Below are 21,456 nucleotides of genomic sequence, written 5' to 3'. Positions count from 1 at the left end.
ACTGCTTTTGCTGCATCCCATAAATTTTGGTATATTGTTCTTCATTTTCATTGTCTCATATTTTTTTATTTCTCATTTGATTTCTTCATTGACCCATTGGTTGTTCAGTAGCATGTTGTTTAGTCTCCACCTATTTCTGATTTTTTCAGGCTTTTTCTTGTCATTGGTTTCTAGTTTCATACTAGAAACCGTTGTAGTCAGAAAACATGCCTGATATATCAGTCTTAAATTTACTGACTCAAGGAAAATTCCATAGGTTCCTATACCTCCTCACTCCACAGTATAACCATGGCCTCTCACCACCACCTTGTGGCAGACAGTCTCTCCTTTGCTGTCCTTGCAGTGTATTCAATAAACTTCCATCTCCTTTAAAAAAAAGATTATTAAAACTTGTTTTGTGACCTTACATGTCATCTATCCTTGAGCATGTTCTATGTGCGTGTGACAAGAATGTGTATTTTGCTGTTTGGGATATAGAATATTTTGTATATATTAAGTCCATCTGGTCTAATGTGTCATTTAAGGCCAGTGTTTCCTTACTGATTTTTTTTTTTGCATGGATGACCTATTCATTGATGTAAGTGAAGTATTAAGGTCCCCTATAATTTTTATATTGCTGTCTATCTCCTCCCTTAGGTCTGTGAATATTTGTTTTATTTTTTTTATTTTATAAATTAATTTTATTGGTGTTCAATTTACCAACATATAACACCCAGTGCTCATCCCGTCAAGTGTTCCCCTCAGTGCCCGTCACCCATTCACCCCCACCCCCCGCCCTCCTCCCCCTCCACCACCCCTAGTTCATTTCCCAGAGTTAGAAGTCTTTATGTTCTGTCTCCCTTTCTGATATTTCTCACACATTTCTTCTCCCTTCCCTTATATTCCCTTTCACTATTATTCATATTCCCCAAATGAATGAGAACATACACTGTTTGTCCTTCTCCGGTTACTGTGGCCAAGTTCAAAAAGGGTGTTGCCTGAGTTCTCCTCTGGGATTTTGATGGAATCTTGTCTCACATTTAGATCTTTCATCTATTTTGAGTTTATCTTTGTGTATGGTGCAAGAGAGTGGTCCAGTTTCATTCTTCTGCATGTGGATGTCCAATTTTCCCAGCACCATTTATTGAAGAGACTGTCTTTCTTCCAGTGGATCGTCTTTCCTCCTTTATCGTATATTAGTTGACCATAAAGTTCAGGGTCCACTTCTGGGTTCTCTGTTCTGTTCCATTGATCTATATGTCTGTTTTTGTGCCAGTACCACACTGTCTTGATGAACACAGCTTTGTAGTACAACCTGAAATCTGGCATTGTGATGCCCCCAGCTATGGTTTTCTTTTTTAAAATTCCCCTGGCTGTTTGGGGTCTTTTCTGATTCCACACAAATCTTAAAATAATTTGTTCTAAGTCTCTGAAGAAAGTCCATGGTATTTTGATAGGGATTGCATTATACGTGTAAATTGCCCTGGGTAACATTGACATTTTCACAATATTAATTCTGCCAATCCATGAGCATGGAATATTTTTCCATCTCTTTGTGTCTTCCTCAATTTCTTTCAGAAGTGTTCTATAGTTTTTAGGGTATATTTTGAGAACCATTTGAATGGTATTTGTTTTATATATTAGGTTCTCCTTTGTGCAGTGCATAAATATTTATAAATTTTGAATCTTCTTGGATTGACAAGTTTATCATTTTGCAATACCCTTCTTTGTTTTTTTATACAGTCTTTTGTTTTAAAGCCTATTTTGTCTGACATAAGTATAGCTACTGCAGTTATCCTTTGGCTTCTATTTGCATGGAACATCTTTTTCCATACCTTCACTTTTAGTTTGTGCATGTCCTTACATCAGATTGGGTCTCCCACAATAGCATATAGCTGGCCAGCTTTAACAAGGCAGAGGGAGAATATAGGACACTTCGTACCAGCTTTAGTGAGGCAGAGGGAGAACACAAAAATGGTGCTTCCAGAATGCCCATCTCTGGAGAGAATCCCACGAGGCCCTGCACCTCCAGTAGATGCCTTAAGATTAGTAAGTGAATCTCCTTCACTTAATAGGCTGGGTGCTTTCTAAACTGCTGATTCTGCACTGGGCCCTGGGGCAAATGGGTCTGCAGGAAGCCCTTCAAAAGCAGTCTTGCAGTTCTTTGCAGCCCAGGTCTCTTGGACACAAGCCTTATTGGTTTTCAAAAACACATTTTGGGGCCTGTCTTAGGGGTTGAAGTATCCGATATAGAGGTGCAAGATTTAAGAATTGAGGTATAGGAGGTGGAGTGCAAACCCTTTGCTCTTCAGGGGAAAGTTTCAGATTTGTGAGATCCCTCCTGCTTGTGAGTTGCTTGCTGGGGTAGAATTTTGTATGAGGTTTTACCTGCCTTGATGGAGCCCTCTCCTTGCTTGATGTGAAGCATTTGTTCAACTAGTCGTTTTCGAGGGATCTTTTTCTACATGTAGCAGTAGATTCATTGTATCTGGGGGAAGAAGTTCAGGATCTTCTTATGTGGCCATCTTGGTCTGCCCTGCTTAAGGGTCTTTTTTAAATGAAAATTTCTAAGTCCTTGGGACACCTGGGTGGCTCAGTCAGTTAAGTGTCTGCCTTCCCAGGGTCCTTGGATCCAATCCCTCATTGGGCTCCCTGCTCAGTAAGGAGTCTGCTTCTCCCTCTCCCAGTCTCCTTGCTTATGTTCATGCTTGCTTATACTCACTTTCTATCAATCAATCAATCAATCAATCCTTTAAAAATAATATAATTTCTATGACCTTGCTTTATAGATCCAGATGACTAGTTTTCTGGTGACACCTAAAGACAGGAACATTTAGAAAAACTCTACCACAATGGGGAAAACTGAACTATAATAGTTTTTCTGTCTTTTTCCGGTGACTGTTCTCACTGTCCTTTAATTTTGACATATGTTTGACATATGATTCCTGAGTACCATTTTGACCATCTCAGACTAACCAACTCCTTCTTTATCAGTACAATGTGAATCCTTTATAGCACTCTCAGGTTTTCTTTTTACAGATGCTCATTTATCATGGTTTGCTCTTGTTTGATTTTAATAGAGACTTTCTCAACTGTTGACCTGATGATGCTCTTTCTCCATCAGGTGCATTCATTTTTATTACAAACTCTTATGATCATTATTAACTTCAAGATGGCCACGAGCACCTTTTTTTTTTTTTTTTTTTTTTTTTTTACAAATGTTAACTGTTGATAAAATGAGCTGGGAGTTTCTAACATGTTTGTGACTTTCAGTGTGGATGCATACAGCTTCCAGGCCACTTAATAGAATAACACTTTCCCCATCATTGAAACTTCATTTTTCCTCAGATTATTTTCCTGTGATTTGCTAGGATACATTCTACTATAGTTGTGAAGATTAAAAGGACAAATTGTGACTTGATCTCCTGTAGCTCTCAGCCTCATGTTTGTTTATGGTCCAGACTACAGTGTTTCTACATGGGGTCATCAGAGGACAGAGTGGATGATCTTGGAAAAGTTTAATGGTGATGATTAATTCTTTGAATTAGTTGCTGCTTCAAAGCCTTCCCACATAGACCAAACTCCTACATTTTTTTTTTACTGCTTCTCTTCCTCATTTCCAATTCAGCCTTCATTCCTTCAAAACTCTGTTCAAATTTCACTGCCTTCAGAATGTATCCCTTTATAAACTATGCCATGTCTGATCATCCCATCAATCCACAGTCTCTATTGCTAACCAAAATTTTATGGTATGGTAATTGCTACATGTTTTCATAAGATAAACATAGTATCTCAAAGTCATATGGTTTTCTTAATCCTGGCAAGATTCCAAAGTCCAAATATATGTCTATTTACATTTCTCCCTTATTCGTAGTTTTGCCATTACTCTGTAGACTTGTTTGCATATCGTGATCTTTGAATAACTATGTATAGAATAACTATACTTTCTTTTTATTTATGTGAGCATATAAGAGATCCCAAAATGTAGGAGTGCAGAAAGAGAGGTGGCAAAAATTGCTTTAAATGAGACAATTTACAAATTGAAATTGGTTTATAACCTAGGCCCAAAAAGTTGATAAGTGTGCAATCATCCTTTTCAAAAGGCAGTAAGGTCTTCTGAGCCTAGTCTTCTTGCAACTATCCCCAGAGCATGGAAAATGCACTTGTTAGACAAGGTATGTCAAATGAGGGCAGTTGGTGAAATATCTTAAAACACAACAGACACAAAAGCATGCTTGATCTGGAGAACTACAGGGAGTCATTTGAGGGTATAATGTAGTCACAGCAGTGGGCCTAGCAGACTATTTGGCTGATAATTTGCAGGACAGATTGGAAAATGTAAGACTCTCTCAGAGAAAGGTCTGAAACCAAGACCTGGGATGGGGGATTGGGGGGTGAGGGGACAATAAAACTAAGGGGAAAGCCTTTCCAAGAGCCCTCATCCAGAGAGAGCCCTGCAAGGTTCTGGGAGGAACTGACTGGGATAGAGCCCATAAGATGCCTTACTTAGTGTGATGGAGAATGAGCCTAGAGAGATCAAAACAGGAGTAGTATTTCATCATAGAACAAATGGAATTCTATTGAAATACTTGATGTGAAACTATCTATTTACATAAGCTTTTAAAGTTAAATTAATTGGGGCACCTGGGTGGCTAGTCAGTTGAGCAGCCAACTCTTGATTTTGGCTCAGGTCATGATCTTGGGATCCTGGAATCCAGCCCTGCATTGGGCACACTCAGTGGGGAGGCTGCTTGAGGATTTCTCTCTGTCTCCTTCTGCCCCACTCACACACATTTTCTCTCTAAAAGAAAGAAATCTTAAAGAAAATAAAGTTAAATTGATTAAACCAATAGACTATAATACATGTGACTTTTTTGTTGATTGTATTGATATCTCTTCAAAATGACCCTACTATATCTTTCATTTAGAAGCATAATTACTCTCATTTAGTACTGTAACGGAGGGATCCCTGGGTGGCGCAGCGGTTTGGCGCCTGCCTTTGGCCCAGGGCGCGATCCTGGAGACCCGGGATCGAATCCCATATCGGGCTCCCGGGGTGCATGGAGCCTGCTTGTGTCTCTGCCTCTCTCTCTCTCTCTCTCTCTCTCTCTCTCTGTGACTATCATAAATAAATAAAAAAAAAATAGTACTGTAACGGAGTTCAGTATAACTGCATCATAGCACTTCCAGAAGCAGCTTTTTTTCTTCTTGTCTAGAAGATGTGGAATGCAAGTAATTGTATGCAGTTGTTTAACTCACAGTTTTTAAGAGTCAATGTAAATGATTTAATCCATTGAGAGGGAACTAAAGGAAGATTATAGGATGCCACATGTCTTTGTACTTCTGCTTATCACTCACTGTCAGCTCAATATACTGTATTCTGTAGTATAACTTTTAATTAAAAATTTTATTGAGGCCCCAAATTATTTACAACACAACTCTAGTTTTCAAAATATGAACTATAACATTTAATAGATTGGCTTTTCCTGAGTTTTCATTATTTCCTCATAATCTTACCACTTTAACAAAAAGAAAAATGTAAAATTACTGAATGATCAAGCTTATACTACCAGAGCAGCAGAGTCATTTTTTTACTAATACCTTCCTACAAGCCTTCTTATAAGCAGAATTGGGAAAAAATAATTAAGCACGTTAATTTAAGTTGACTGAACTAAAGTGAAAGACCTCCAATCCTATATTGGTGTGGGAGGGATGGTCAGCTCCTCCCGTGACAGGAGGTGGTGAAAGTCGGCATGATATTATTATAATAGATGGCATTTTTCAACTATGCACCAGACACTGAGCTAGGCACTTAATTTTTAAGAATCTCTTTTAATATGAATAAAATAGGTACTATTATTAGTTTCCATTTTGTAGATTAGGAAACTGGATCTTAGCTCAAGTTAAATAATTTGCTCCAGGGTACATAATTAATAAGTGGTAGAGCCAGAATTTGAACCAGAGCAGTTTGATTTCTAGGTATTTAAAAAAAAATTTGAAGGAGATGAAATTAACATTGTAGATAATTTCAAACTCAAGAATAATTAAAAATAAGGAAGGAATTACTCAAGAATGAAAATGTAAAATAAATCTGGGGGAAATAAAAACAAAACTTTGTTTAATCTCAAATAATGCCAGAGATAAAGTTATTATTTGAATTTTCTGGATTTTCCATAATGTTTTTAAAAACATGAGTCAGTTCACTTTTTAGTCACTGAAAATAAACAAAGCCAGGTAGACTGGGACTTTCAGGCAAACAGATAATAGGAAGGGGCATAAAAGTGAAGTATTATCTTCAGTTAAATAAAGTTAAGTAAATTCATCATTTATTTATAACAAATCATGTTATTTACCATACTTTGTTAGAATGGGCTTCATCTTAAAAATGAAGTTGACGGTTATTTTAATGGCCACATCAGGGCAAGGAGTTGGAAGGTAGGTGCTGCTGGGGGATGATGGGAAGGTACCTGTTTTTACTTCAGAGTCACCGGACTTATTTTGCAGACCGTGAAGGAACAGAAACACAGACTTGAGGTAACACAACAAAGGTGATGGGGAAGAAAATATAGTAGGAACATAAGGATACACTTATTGGGAATGGAAAGGTTTAGAAGATAATGAAAAGGCAGGCAAATCCTGAAAATGAATATAGTAAAAAGATCCTAGATTGCTAAAAGATATTTAAAAGTCAATAATAGGTAAGTATATAGATTTTTTTAAGAGAAGGTTAAGCTAAAGGCCATAAATTGGATATGAACTGGTCAAGAATTGCATCAAACAGAGTTATGCAAATAAGGAAGACTTTATTCTACACTATTACAATAGAAACTGAAATTAACTCCAAATAATCAAAAGGCAGGAATATTTTTAAGTATTAGGTGAATTACTGAGAAATCAATAGAGGACTTTAGGCGGGAAATTGATCAGTGGGATGTGTTGAATATGTAGTTTCTCCTGAGTTTGCAAATATTTTTCTCAGTGATTAGACCATGTGTGTTTGCTAACTGCCACTGGCTGAAGAAGTTGGAGATGTTCCATGATACAGAGACTGAGGTATCAGAGTACTATCTCCTCTCTTGTTTCCATGTCAAGGAAATGGTTCCTAACTCCTTGAGAAAGATATTTCCTGGGTTGTAAGACTGAGAAGAGACTTGGAGAAATTTACGTAAGTTTCAAAGACAGAAAAAGAATATATGGTTCTAAGGTTTGTTGTTTTTGTTTTTTTGTTTTGTTTTGTTTTTTTGTTTTTTTTTTTTACATAAATACTTTAGGAAAAGGGAGGTCAAGGGTCTAAAAACAGGAGGAAACCTGTCAAGTTCAGTCAAGCTAACGGTAATGTTAAGGCCATCTTAATGAAGTTCTGTAAACTAAAAGTTGGAAATATATAAACACAAGTGGCTTTTTCAGAAAAGCAAAGCATGTCCTGCAATTTCTAATCCATTTTTTTCCTCATCCAACAAACATTTACTGCAAAACTTTTAAGTTCTGACAGCAACTGAACCAAGGACTTCAGCTATAAAGATAATGAATAAGACAAATTCTCTGGCCAGAAGGTTCTCATAGGCCAATGGAGGTAAAGGTGAGTGAGTGAACAGACAATTAGCAAAAGTCTTTAAAGTGATATGTCTGCGATGTTGTGGGAACAGATAATGTAGAGCACTACTCCAGCAGGGCATTTTGAAAGTCACAGAAGGTTCACAGAGGAAAAAGATGCAGTCCTAAAAAGCACTTAGCAAGAGGATGATGCAAGCAGACCTGGAGAACAGTATACACCAAATGGCAGAGGAATAAGAAGGCAGTGTTTCAGTTCACAGAAAAGCAAATGGCTTTCTGTGGATGTAGGGAAAACATGGGCAATGACAAAAGATGAGGATTTCCTAAATTCTAGAAAGGAATTCAGCCCTCAGCTAGTAGGTGTTAAGGACATTGTAATGTTTATATTTGCACTTTAGAGACCCACTTTGGAGGGCAGGGTGGATGAAGGCTGTGGGAGAAATAGGAAATAGCAGGAGATGGGAGGAAAGTACACAAGGGTCTAGAAGAAAACATGGGGTTGGGGGGATAGTACATTGAATAAATCAGAATCACTATCTGGATGTCAAAGCTGAGGTAGTGCAGGGAGTAAAAATTATTGGGACACTTCCTATTTAAGATGAAAAGATATGAAGCTCAATATATGAATATATGAAGACTCAATTCATGGGTCTTTTACTTTAGTAAGCTGAGAGTGATTCCAGACTTATATATCATACAGTTGTTATAAAGTTCAGATAAGATGGTTATATGAAAATGCTCTCTGGAAAGATCCAGGCAAATATAAGATTTCATTCTTTTCCCATCTCAATTCTTTTTTTTTTTGAATTTATATCAGTTGTCAATAAGTAAGTAAATATATAAATAATGACTTCCACTGTCAAAGTCAATATGAAATTTTAAGACAATTTCTGAAGAATAAAAAAGATATCAACAATCCGGTAATAATTCTCAGGATTGCTATAGGATTGTTTAGGTCTGGCAAGGGAAATCTATCCCCTAAATATAATACTAGAGGCTTTCTAAATAGTGTGCTTTTTAAAAATCGTGGCTCTGTATCTGACATCTCTCTTCTTTAATTTCTCCTTTCTGTTTACCCCTCCTCTCAATTCCATTCCATTGATGTGTTTCAATTCTTCAATGCCTTCCAGAGGTACCTTGTACATAGTACTACTGTGACTTAAAAATCATCCACAGCAAATTGCACATTTCTATGTAAAAAAAATTAGAATGATGCAAAGAACATTTAGGAAATAGTGCTAAACATGTATATTCCTGACATTAAAATACAGTTAATTATATTTTTACTGTATTAATGTTGAGTTCTTTGCTCATCTCTTAAGCTATTAAAACCTCAAAACTCTAAAGACCTTCATAAACCAGGATTTATCTTTTATATTACATTTAAGCTCCAGTACAATGAATAAAATAAACTTTCACATATACTTTTACCAAGAAAAAGAAGTCTGTCCTCTGATTGTACTTTTCATTTTGTTTTATTTTTATGGAAATTGTCGTGAATTTTTAGTGTAATTACTTCAAGCAGATGTTCAGTTCTCTTTATCCTGATAATAGGAAACACAGTAGAATGAAAGGAGATATTTTGGAAGAGTTCATGAAAGAGTTTGATGAAGTTCATGAAATAGACTGAACAAGGGGAAATTGGGGGGTTACATTAAAGATATCAAACTACTTGTTTAAATTGATTAAATTATTATACAAAATATATTCTTAAAATTGGATTTGTGAACACAGAGATTGGAAGACACTAACTTAAACATTCAACTCTTGTTTTGAGTTCACAAAAATAAATAAACCCAAGTATTATCATTTTATTTCTCAACTTTTTATATAGGACATCACAAACAAGCTGAAGTCAAATATGGTTTAATTAAGGTTTCACAGTAAGACAGAAATTGTAATATGTAGACAATGGTTCATTCATTTCTTTCTGTGTTAATATATTTCATGTAAAATATACATTTTTGTAGGTCTGGTTAAGATGCCTAGATTTTTATGGGGAAAAGCTACAAGTCTCATAAATATAAATCAGTCCTTTGAAGCTTTTATGTTGGTACATGTATGCCAAAAATATATAGTGTATTTAATACACAATGGCAAGTGTGAGGATTCTAAACATTTATGACATCATGTCCAGGATCTAGCTAAGGAATCACCATCAAAAAGAAAAAAGAAAGAACAGGTTGCATGGGTCTGCACCTAAATGAGCAGTAGAAACCACATCATTCACTATAATGATCACTAGATTTGTATGCCCAGATTTATTTGGATGCATATTCAGATAATCAAAGTCTCAAAAGATTCTATAATTAGGACATATGGTAGTTGAAAATGTCCTAACAGTAGTCAATGGCTCCAAGCAAAAATATGTAACCTTGGACATGTCAACATGCATATTCTTTGTATTTGAGACAATATATAGCTGCCACTATGCTTCACTCTGCCCTGAGAAACAATGTAGAGTGCCAATTTCTTGACTTTTTGTAGACAAAATCTCATCCATCATTAACTCTTGGCACCCCTAGTTCCTACCACTATTCCAGGAAAAAGTAGATTGGTTAAAACTCAGTTCAAATCTCTGTTTCTTTATTTAAACTTCTGCTCTTTGAAACAGTAAACTTAAACTTGCTGAGCTTCAGTGTCCTTTAAGTAAAAATTGGGTGCTAATACTCGTGTCAGAAGGTTGTTGTGAAAGGTACAAACTTCCAGTTGTAATATAAATGAGTCATGAGGATGTAATGTACAGCATGGTAACTATAGTTGATAATTCCGTAATGCATATTTGAAAGTTGCTAAGAGAGCAGATTTTAAAAGTTTTTATCACTTGAAAACAAATTATAACTGTATGTGGGGACAGATGTTAATCAGACTTATTATGCTTATTTCACAATATATATAAATATTAAAGCATTATGTTGTACACCTAAAATGAATATAATGTTACATGTCAATTATATCTCAAAAAATGTGTGGTGACAATTAGCTGAGATGGTGTACCCAATACAGCACAGTGCTTGACAAAAGATGGGCAGTCAGTATCTACTCTGAATGTTTTCATCTAAGTATACCCTGTATAAAGAGAAGTCTAAAGGGAAGTCCCACAGAGAAATGATTGATGTTAGGTATGAGATCCAGATGAATCTGTAGTGACCCATTCAAGAAGCAGTCTGATCCTATTCAAAACACAAGAGAAGAAAGGCAGAAAAATTCTAGAGCAACACTCCTCATATTTTATGTGCATGCAGATCACCTAGGGAAATTTATAAAATGCAAATAATGATTCAGTGAATGGGATCTGAGAGACTGCATTTCTAGCAGACTCCAGGTGGTGCATATGCTGCCTGACTACTGAATACACATTAACAAAGTCTTAGAGCACTTGACTGCATGGCAATTTAAGAAATACTATACTTAAATCCATATTTGTCTAATCTAGCATTCTGTTTCCTGATACAACAGGTTTAAATTAATCAGTTCATTTGTTCATTTAGCAGAAGATTATTTAGTATCTATTATGTCCCAGGCACTGTTTTTGGTTCTAAATATAAAATAACAGGAGACATAAAGATCATGCCCTTATTGGGTTTCTAATCTAGTGATAGGGTTAGAAGATAAGCTTGTAAACAGTTAATTAAAATAGTTTCCAGTAATGCAGTTACTATGAGATTGTGTATGGTCAGTTAAGCCTCCTCTAGGAAGGAGACAATTAAACTGAAAACTGAATATTGAAAAGTAGTCTGCTGTGAGATCTGAAATTTTCATACAAAATGAAGAGAGAATGCCAAGGCCTTGAGGCAGTGATGAGATTGGTCTGTAGGAGAAAAGGGGGAAAAGCCATTGTGGCTAGAACATAATGCCATTATTTGGATGCAAGACAATGATAAGCAATCAGGAGCAATCAGGGGCAGGGGCTTACCTGGCAAAGTTGGAAAGAGTATGGTAAGGGCTGAAATCTAAGGAAATTGAGAGATTGGATCCAAGGTGGGTCTTAATAGCTGCACAGAGGATTAAGATGTACTCTAGAAGGAATGTGCCTACAGGAAAATACACCTGGCTAAGCAAAACAAGACAAATGAAAAGAGCTAACATAAGGTATGGGACACAGATTGAAAATAAAGAATAACCCATAAAGCAAGAAAGGTTGAAATTGTACATCCCTTAAGTTTACACTACGAGAAAGAGAAATATACCACTTATGCTATGCAAATTAATTTATAATAGCATACATGTAGCACACTTCCAATTGCTAGAGAATAAATTGAATTTTTCTGAGTAGAAATGATTAAGTAACTATGAGAAGAAATAAAACTATAATTCCTGGTTGATTATAGGCTATCACACCAAACTTTCCGTACTTTTCACACAATATTAGAAATGAAAGTGAAAGAGAGTAGATGAAACATTAAAAGTAGCAATGAAGAAAATAAGACATATGCAAGTCTCCTCTTGCACTCAGAAAAAAAGTCTAGTAGGAAAAAGATACATCATTATTATGTAAATTGTAAAATATTAACATCCCTTGTACTATAATGATTTTTGTACTCTACCTTTGGTACCTATAAATCTACAATCTGTCTTCATATTGTTTTACTGGGATATAAGCCAAACCCTAAAGCCAATAAAAGCAGAATTAAAAGAGATCCCACAGATCATAGTAACTAAAGAATGAATGATACAATGATGAATCAATTGTCATTTCAGTGAGTCTTACTTACTAGTGAGCAAATCTAATAATTTAAAGCCTTGCAAACTGATGGCTATTAAGGTTCCCCTTGACTTCTGATTGTGTCTAATGATTTAAGGCCCCGGCAAACTAGTAACTATTAACCTGTTAGAACATTTCCAATTGACTCTAATTTTCTGTCTTGTTATTCAAATATATGAATAAAGGACTGTACACTACATGCAGCTACTAGCCTTCCTCAGTGAAAAACACCTCTGAGTTGTTTTTCTAATAGCAATGAAGAATGACATGATTAGTCATTCTTTCTCACCTGAAAGTGTAAGGGCCCAAGGCATACATTTCTGATATATTCACCAGAATTATGGTCATATTTTGTGGCAAAATAGATTAACTTTTGCTTGTTTGTGTATTGTTTCGCTCTGATCCATTGACGTCATTAGCACCCTACCTTAATCAGCTAAGTCACAGAATTCATTTCATATTCTATTTTGTTTATTTATTTGTAATCCTTTTGGTTATCTTTGGCATTTATTAACCACAAAAATATTTTCTTCCTCATTGGCCTTTTGTATGTCTCATTTGTATTCATTCAACAAATACTAAAGGTGTGCCAATCTCTAGAGCTCCAGGGTGAGGGAGGGAATGGAGTGAGATGAAGTGAAGTTGGGAAGAGAAACCAGAGCCAGGTCACTTGAGGTCTTGTAAACTTGTAAGAACTCTTACCTCTATCTTAAGAGCAACAGGAAACTACTGAAGAGCTTTAAGCGCTGAAGTGGCACCATCGTCTGCCATTTGCTTACCTTGTCATTTTTTACCACCTCTCCCAATGGAACCTCTGAAACAGTAGTTTTATATTGTTATCCTATCATTTACATTTCTTGGCTATTTCCAACTAACAAAGTAATTTTTTATGAAAGTAAAAGGTTGCCAGTTATACAAAAAAATAAAATATCTGGGAGACACAGAGAGTTTGCAAACAGAGATACCTGAGTTAATTCATGAAAGCATATGGTACATGCCATGGATAGAGATGTTATTTGTAAATGTGGATGAAATGATGCATCTCCAGTGATGCAATAAAAAGAGGAACATAATTCACTGATGCTCCTTATTGCCAGGGTACTATTATAAATACAAAAAATCACTAATTGGGCAGGAATCTTTGTAGTATAAAAATACTTCCAGCACTGTGCTTGATCTATACACCTAAGCTTCTGATAATAAGAGAACCTTTACTTAAGGATATATATTTATTCCTAGTGTTTTTTTAACATCTGGCTGTAGTGGGCTTTGTTTTAGCTTTGCTTTTAACTAAGAATAAAATAACCTAATTTATCTTGGTGCCCATCTGGTTACAACTGCTCATTTTACATTTGTTTAAAAATGATAGATTATTCGTGATGATGTCTTCCCCAGGAGAAGAAGTTGACAGACAGCTGTGCAGAGATGCCATCTTCCCCATCCCCGTTGCCTGTTATGCCCCATGCCCAAAGGACTGTGTGCTCAGCACGTGGTCTGCATGGTCCTCCTGCTCACACACCTGCTCGGGGAAAACCACAGAAGGGAAACAGATACGAGCACGGTCCATTCTGGCCTATGCCGGTGATGAAGGTAAGATTGGTCACCAGCTTCAGAAGGGGATTTAGATTCCTTTCAGAAGTTGGCATGCTTTTTTTTTTTTTTTGTATTTATGTATGTATGTGTGTCTTCTGTGGCTAAGGGGATGCTGTCCAAAAATCTACCAAAATTGCAGCAATCCAAGGAAATTTAGTATCTGTTGACAGACTGAGCAACTTCTATTCCCCAAAATTAATCTTGAAAATAGATCTTTAATAAAAGAAAGACCTTTAAAAGTAAACTTATTTTGCCTTTCCTCTCTCCTGATAATTGCTTCCCAGTTTGAATGTTAAACCTGTGGAAAACTATGAAAATGGCTCCCAAAATTCCAGATGTCAAGTTTGATTATTTTTTCTGTATTGCAGTAGTCAGGTTTTCCCTTTGAAATCACATTCTACTTTCTCTTAAATAGGCATATATGTTCAATAATAAAAATATTTTGTTTTGTTTTGTTTCTAAAGAAATACCAACATGACTAGTACTTGATTGAAAACCACATGGATTTTCTACCATTTGGGTTTCTAAACCCAAATGGGTTCTGGGATCCAGAAATCTCATATGTAGATTGTGTTCATTTTTCAAATATGCTACTCCTTAATCACCTCATTCTATTGGGGGAATAAAGCATGTTTGTCATATATTCATACCTCACTTGTGTAAGCTTTATTGTCGAGAAATATAAGGCTCTTGGTAATTATCTCTCAAGCTTACATCCAAATGCTAATTTGGCCTCTGTGTGACTGTGTGATATAATGTCATACTTAATCTTGTCATTCTTGAGAATAACACAGGAGGAAGAAAAAACAGAAGTAATCAAGTTCTCTCACATTAACGCATGTTCTGTCTCAAGAATATAGGTGTATATTATTTAAACATTATCAAGCTGAATGACTCTTCTCATTCTCATTTAGCATTAGTAAATGATGATTACTATTTGTAATATGCATGTCTTTCTCTGTGTATATCCCCAAATAATAAATTGCCAGTTTTATTTTTCTATTTATAAAGCGTTTTAGTGATAGAAACCTGATAGTGTTTTTATTTAGTCAAACTTGCTACCTGTGAATAGAGAGCTTGCAAAAATGTAACTACCTTGATCTTACGATGTGAGGGAAAAAAATAGCATATTTGACACAGTTAACCTATAGGAAAATTTAGAATTTTCTTTGAAGTGTCCGAAAACCTTTTTTCTGGTTGCCTTAATGTAAATTTAACTATTTTCTCCCTGCAGAAAAGTGTATCCAGGAACCAAATAGAAAAATAGAACACTTTAGAAAGTTATATTCCACATCTTGTCAAATACTAACTCCAACCTTGTATAGATTATATTCAGACTTCAAACTCTATCAGCTCAGATTATGTCTTGAACTTCATTAAAATTAGATCTGTGGTTACCCTGCTTCCTATAAATCTATTATACTCTGCAGACACTTGCTGTGTGACTAGTAATGAGTGACTTTTCGCCCCGTCAGTCACATGGCAGAGATTTTTGCCATGCTTGCAGAACTCACCAGATCATTATTTCTATAGACATGATGCTTCACACTGAAAGGTCATGAAATGCTTTAAAGGCAGAAATTTATGACTGCTCTTTGATATTTATCATCCACTTAGTTTGAAAGGGTGAGACTTCGATAATTTTTAATTAAGTCTAGTAGCTGCATCATAAGCAAGCCGTGCTGGAAAATTATAGATGTTTACATAGTAAATAATAAAGGCATGAATTCAAAACATAATTTTACATGGAAACCATAGAGGAAGCTGTCAGTGGAGAATCTGCTGCTGCTTATATCTGTTAATAACAGAAAAAACCGGTATAATTGTATGACATGTTTAAATAGGAATCTGTCCTTCAAAACTATTTAATACTTATTATTCACCAGACACTGAAACATTTTCTCTTTCACAAAATAAGTCTATAATTTTGAGACATTTATTTTTTTATTTTTTTATTTTTTTGAATTTTGAGACACTTTTAAAGTTATTTAAGAACTTCATTTGCGGGAAATTTTAAAAGATGCTTCCCTGCTAATTAGATAACCCTTTATAATTCTACACAAAAGTAGGTCTATTATTCCACAAGAATTAATGTTTTTTTTAAGATTTTATTTATTTATTCATGAGAGACACACAGAGAGAGGCAGAGATACAGGCAGAGGGAAAAGCAGGCTCCCTGTGAGGAGCCCGATGTGGGACTCAATTCTGGGATCCCGGGATCACGACCTGAGCCCAAAGTAGATGCTCAACCACTGAGCCACCCAGGTGCCCCAGAATTAATGTTTTGTATGTGTCAAACATGTTCTAAATTTTCTAAATCAGAAAATTACTGTGATAACCTCAAGGGAAGAGATCACAGTATTAAAGTTATATGTTAAATGTTTAGACATATAGTTTCTGGGGAAATAATTTACGGATCCATGTGCAAAGTATTAATCTGGATTTACAAAATCAATGCTGCTTCCCAAAATAAAAGATAAACTTTTATTTATCTCAGTCATAACTTCATTGTTGAACATTATACTGAAGATTATATAACCTCTTATATGATTAAGAGCAGATCAAGTTATTTTGCAGTAACAAATAGCTCAGAAGCCAAAAACTTAAAAGAAAAATTATCCCTTCCTTGTGGGAATTTTGCCATGGTGTTGGTTAACTTTCCAAGGAAGTGCCCTCCATTAAATGTCTCAGCATTGTACCTCCATATGAAGACCTACTTCCCATGCCAGTGGAAGAACATAGTTGGAAAGTCTGTCTGCTGATTTCAAAACATCAGCATTAAGTTCTTCCATACAGAAGTGACTTATGTCCTTTCTACTGACACTTCATTGGCAAAGCAAATCATACAATCATGGCTTGAAGTTGGACCTAACTTCAGTCATAGCTCGGGGTAGGTTCCATATAATCTTGGTATGTGCTAGAAAAAGAAGAGTGCTAGCTCCTGGTCTTAGCCCTGATTTACTTAGGTTTCTTATGTGTGTGTGTGTGTGTGTGTGTGTGTGTGTGTGTGTGTGTAATCATCTCTATACCTTCATTCATAGATATATGATAAAGGATTATTCTCTTCTCCATTGTTGAAATGTTATAACTTTTTTTCAATTATTTCTTTGTTCCTACTAAATGAATGACAAGATACAGAATAATACTTCCTCTTCCCCATACTATACTTCTTTCTTTTCCTTTTCCTTTCCCTTTTTTCCCCTTCTCTTTCTTTCTAGGCCCTTTCTCTCTGTTCCTGAACAGTTTTATCTAAAAAGTTGTTAAGTGGAGTCAAGCTTTTGAGCATCTGTGGCAGCAGGTGGGGGTCTGCAGTTGTCCAGAATGGGTTATCAGAGTGCAACCTGGATGTGAAGAGCCTCTCCAATGGGAAGAGGGTCGCCTGGTATTTGATGTCAGAGGCATTGAATAGGCTTAGTGGGTGGGGGTGAAGAATACAAGGATTGTATAAGAGGATAAAAGCAGCAACCCAATATGGGTCAGAGCACAAGCAGAGTGAAGAGGCAGCCAGACAGTGTGGAATGTCAGAACCAGGCAGGTTGGAAAAGGTTTTTATGCTATAGGGTGGCCTGATACAGGCTGTCCTAACATGAGTAGAGTGATAAAGACTTTCTTTCGGTACAACAATGGAGATGGCAGTGGGGGATTGGGGCTGGAAGGAGAGGGCGGGGTTTGAACAAATAAGTACATGTCTTAAAAAAGTAATAAGATTCAGGGGCACCTGGGTGGCTCAATGGTTGAGGAACTGCCTTCAGCTCAGGGCATGATCCTGGGGTCCTGGGATGGAGTCCCACATCTGGCTCCCTGCAGGGAGCCTGCTTCTCCCTCTGTCTATGTCTCTGCCTCTCTCTATGTCTCGCGAATAAATAAATAAAATCTTTAAAATTTAAAAGTAATAAGATTCAGGTTTTTTTCATTGCTAGAGAAGGGAGATATGTATTAACAAAAGTAGAATAAACCTGGTGTTACTGTATTGGAATTTAAAGTTATCACTGTGAATTCATTGTGTTAAATTTCTAGAGATAGATATAGAAATCAATATAAATGTTGAGTATGCTAAGTATATTTATACTATATACATATAGTAGCTCTCTTCCCTCTAGAGGAGCAAGACTCCAATAGCAACAACTGCATATAGCCCTCAGATCTTGGTTTCTGCTAGCATTGTGGGGGAAAAAAAAAGGAACTAGGGCTCCTTGGAGAAATGGCTGATTCCAGGACTAGAATAGGAAGAGATTCAAGACAGACTTGGAAGATTTTGTGCCAGAAAGGATGGAAGAGGAGAACATGTCAAAGGTCATAGAAGGTAGCTTGAAGAGTCTCCCACTGACCACATATGGAAGTGATGTAAATGCCAAAATAATATTAAAAACAGATTATAACCCATTACATAAAGTAGGAAACCATGGATCCATACTTGATATTAATAAATGTATTAATTGAACATCTGACCAAGAGCATTTTATTTTGTCTCAAGTACCTCCCTAATGGAGAAGTATGACAGACACCACCTTAATCCAAGGATTAAAATTTAAATTGTTGGTAATGGAACCAATAAAAATCACATGATCCTGGTGTGCTACAATGATAAATTGACATCAACTCTATGATATCCCTCTCAAAGATGCGTATTGTAGAATGTAATCATGAGGAAACATCCAAATTGAAAAACAATAATTGGTGTCTAAAGTGTCTAAATCATGAAAATGAGGAACTATTCCAGATTGAAGGAAATTACCAAGACCTGATATTTAAATGCAACACTTGATTATGAACTAGATTCTTTAACTATAAAAAAGACATTTGGGGATAGTTAGAAATTTTGAATAGGTATGAGGATTAGATGGTAATAAATGTATCAATGTTAGTTGATCTTGAATATTAAATGTGTTTGATATTAAATGTGAATATTAAATGTCGTTGACTATAGGAAATAAACATTTACGTATTTAGGGTAGTAGGGCGTCATTTCAACAACTTTGTCCAAATGATTCATGAAGGAAAATTATTGATAATGAAACAGTAGAGCTAGGTTCTTGTCTCATGGAATGGAAGATGGATCTGGCAGACAAAAAAGAGTAGAGATAGAAGTTTATTTAAGCAAGGATACAGGAAAAAGCTCTCAGGAGTGAGAGGGATCCTGACAGGGTTACCACTGGGGACTTGTACAATTGGTCTTTTATTGAAAGCCAACCAGGGAACCTGAATCCTTTTAACATCTCTACTGATATCACCATTGGGTAAGGACTAGTGATAACACCTTCAATGGCTTATTTCTTTTTTAGGGTCTGATAATTCTTTGTCGGTCACAAGTACTATTACAACAAGACCCCACCTCTGACAACTAGGACATGATGGTCTGGTTTGCTTCCTTATCTCTGATTTTCTTTCACCTCCAAATTTTTGGGATTTTTGTGAGCCTGATTCCATGGCCCACTTACCTATCTCTCCCTACCTAGCCTTGCCTGTTCCTTACTCAATAATATACTTTCGATTTTCTTGTAATTTTGACCTTGATTCAAAATTAAAACATAAAAATTAATAGAATAAAAACAATTTGAATATAATTGCGCTTCATGTAGTCTTGAACACTTTTGTAACTTGTTATCAGCAATACACAGAAATTATCACAAAATGATTCTTATCCAAATGTCATTTGGAAAGCAAATACAAATACTAGCAACTAGAGATAGTTAATATACTGAAGAAGGTAAAAAATATTTTTCAACTTAAAAAAACAAAACTGTGTGTGTGTGTATATTTTTTTTAAGATTTTATTTATTCATGAGAGACACAGAGGAAGAGGCAGAGACTTAGGCAGAGGGAGAAGCCGGCTTCCTGCGGGGAGCCTGATGCAGGACTCTGTCTCAGGACCCCAGGATCACACCCTGAGCCAAAGGCAGATGCTCAACCACTGAGCCACCCAGATCCCATGTGTGTGTGTTTAAATAAAATTGGTATTTCAGTTTTGACATTGTATACCTTGAGGTGAACATCTTCCTTGTCCTGGGTAAACTGTAGGATGGGTCCCAAAAGCTACTTTAAAAATATTTGAGAAGGAGGATGCAAAGATCATGTCAAGATTTTTGTGGTGTTTTCTCTAGCCTCTGAGACTCCCAAGGCCATCCAGGCCTTCAATGGGCACTGGTTTGCTAGCCGGAAAGTGGTGGCTGAACTGTATGAGTAGTAGCATTTTGATAAGTGACCTTTCTGCATGACCTTGACCCTATTCCCTGGACTTGTACTTGCTCCTTGTTTCCTCTGGGTTTTATAGAGTGATTCATTAGTACCTCAGGCCTAGCCTCCCAGTGTGGAGATAAAGAGGCACATGTTACTGGACCTGAAAAAAAAAATGTGTTGGGAAGATCTGGAAGGAAGCAATCTTCTAATACTTCAGCCTGGCATATTTTTAATATAAATAGTAGTATGTTGAATTTGAATAAGAAATTAAAAATTGATGTTAGATTTATAGCCTTCTGAATTTTTTGAACCTGTCTTGCAGATCCTTAATAAACTCAGTTTAAAAAGAAAAAATGATTTTCAAAATGTTTTCCACTGAGTATAATAACAACTTCTGTTAATTCTCATTACATAGTTAATTATCCTTACAGAGCAAGAAATGAGATGCTTTTTTTTACAAAGTTCAAAATGACCTAATATTATAATTTCATCAGCCAAATTTTAGTGTCTTTACACCTGCTTTATAAATACAGAAAACAGATGCAAATTGAAATAGAATTATGCCAAAAAATTTTCAAATAATTAGCAGTCTTCAAAAATTATATTTCAAAGTACAAAACATTGAGGAGAGGAATATTTATATTTTAACTTTGGGTTTTCACAGCTAAAGTGTTTTACTCCTAAGAGCCAAGGAACACTTTTACTCTGGGGTGGATTTGAAGAATTCAGAATCCATTATCTGTGTATATACACATATAATTTTGCCTTCTAAGTAAAAGTACTGTCACTTCCTCATCCTCCCATTCTTGACTTTGAAAAAGGAGTTCTTTTGTAGTCTGCCCCTGCATAACCACAAGCCACATAAGGTTTATGCAAACTCCATAGTGGAATGTCTTCTTACCTCTTTCTGCAAAGGCAAAGAAAGGGGAGGAGTAGGAATGGCATGCTACAGCAAAATCTTCTGAGGGTCTCTGGGGTTGACATTCTTCCTTTCAGGTCCCCACAATCATGCCAGTGTGCTTTTCACCCAGACATGATCTACAGTCAGAGGGTTCTGGGCTGCAATAAGCAGGCAAAATTACAAGCATTTAAAAACTATAATTCATAGTATACTAATAGCCACTTCTTAGCATGAGCCCAGTTTACTTCCTTTTCCTTATTGCCAGTTACTTCTCTGTGTGAACTTTGCACTCCAGTGGACTGCTCAGTATTGCTAATTCCCCTTGTCATACCTGTCTGCATGCCTTGGCTTTTATTTTTGCTTCTGCTTAAGTAAAATTTTGCCTTCTTTCTCTCCCTTCCCAGAACTCTGCTTGACAAAATCCCACTCCTTCGAAACTCACCTCCCTGCCTCCTACTGAGTCATTTTTCAGTTGCCCCCAAACTGATGGAATCTTACACTTTTGAATCTCAGTTTTGGTACCACTTTTAATATGATTACTGCATTT

General features: G+C 36.0%; 1 protein-coding gene across 1 annotated transcript in view; it reads left to right on the top strand.

Annotated features, from left to right (window-relative positions):
* The window catches only part of THSD7A (thrombospondin type 1 domain containing 7A), a 427,016-nt gene that overhangs the window by 309,443 nt on the left and 96,117 nt on the right, over positions 1 to 21,456 (top strand). The window contains exon 7 of the mRNA XM_055314853.1: positions 13,634 to 13,828. Coding sequence (XP_055170828.1) covers positions 13,634 to 13,828 — 195 coding nt within the window. The remainder of the gene's footprint in view (positions 1 to 13,633; positions 13,829 to 21,456) is intronic.

The sequence above is a fragment of the Nyctereutes procyonoides genome, unplaced genomic scaffold (assembly GCF_905146905.1).
Source record: "Nyctereutes procyonoides isolate TBG_1078 unplaced genomic scaffold, NYPRO_anot_genome, whole genome shotgun sequence".
Lineage (NCBI taxonomy): Eukaryota > Metazoa > Chordata > Mammalia > Carnivora > Canidae > Nyctereutes > Nyctereutes procyonoides.
This window is presented reverse-complemented; position numbering and strand designations above follow the sequence as displayed.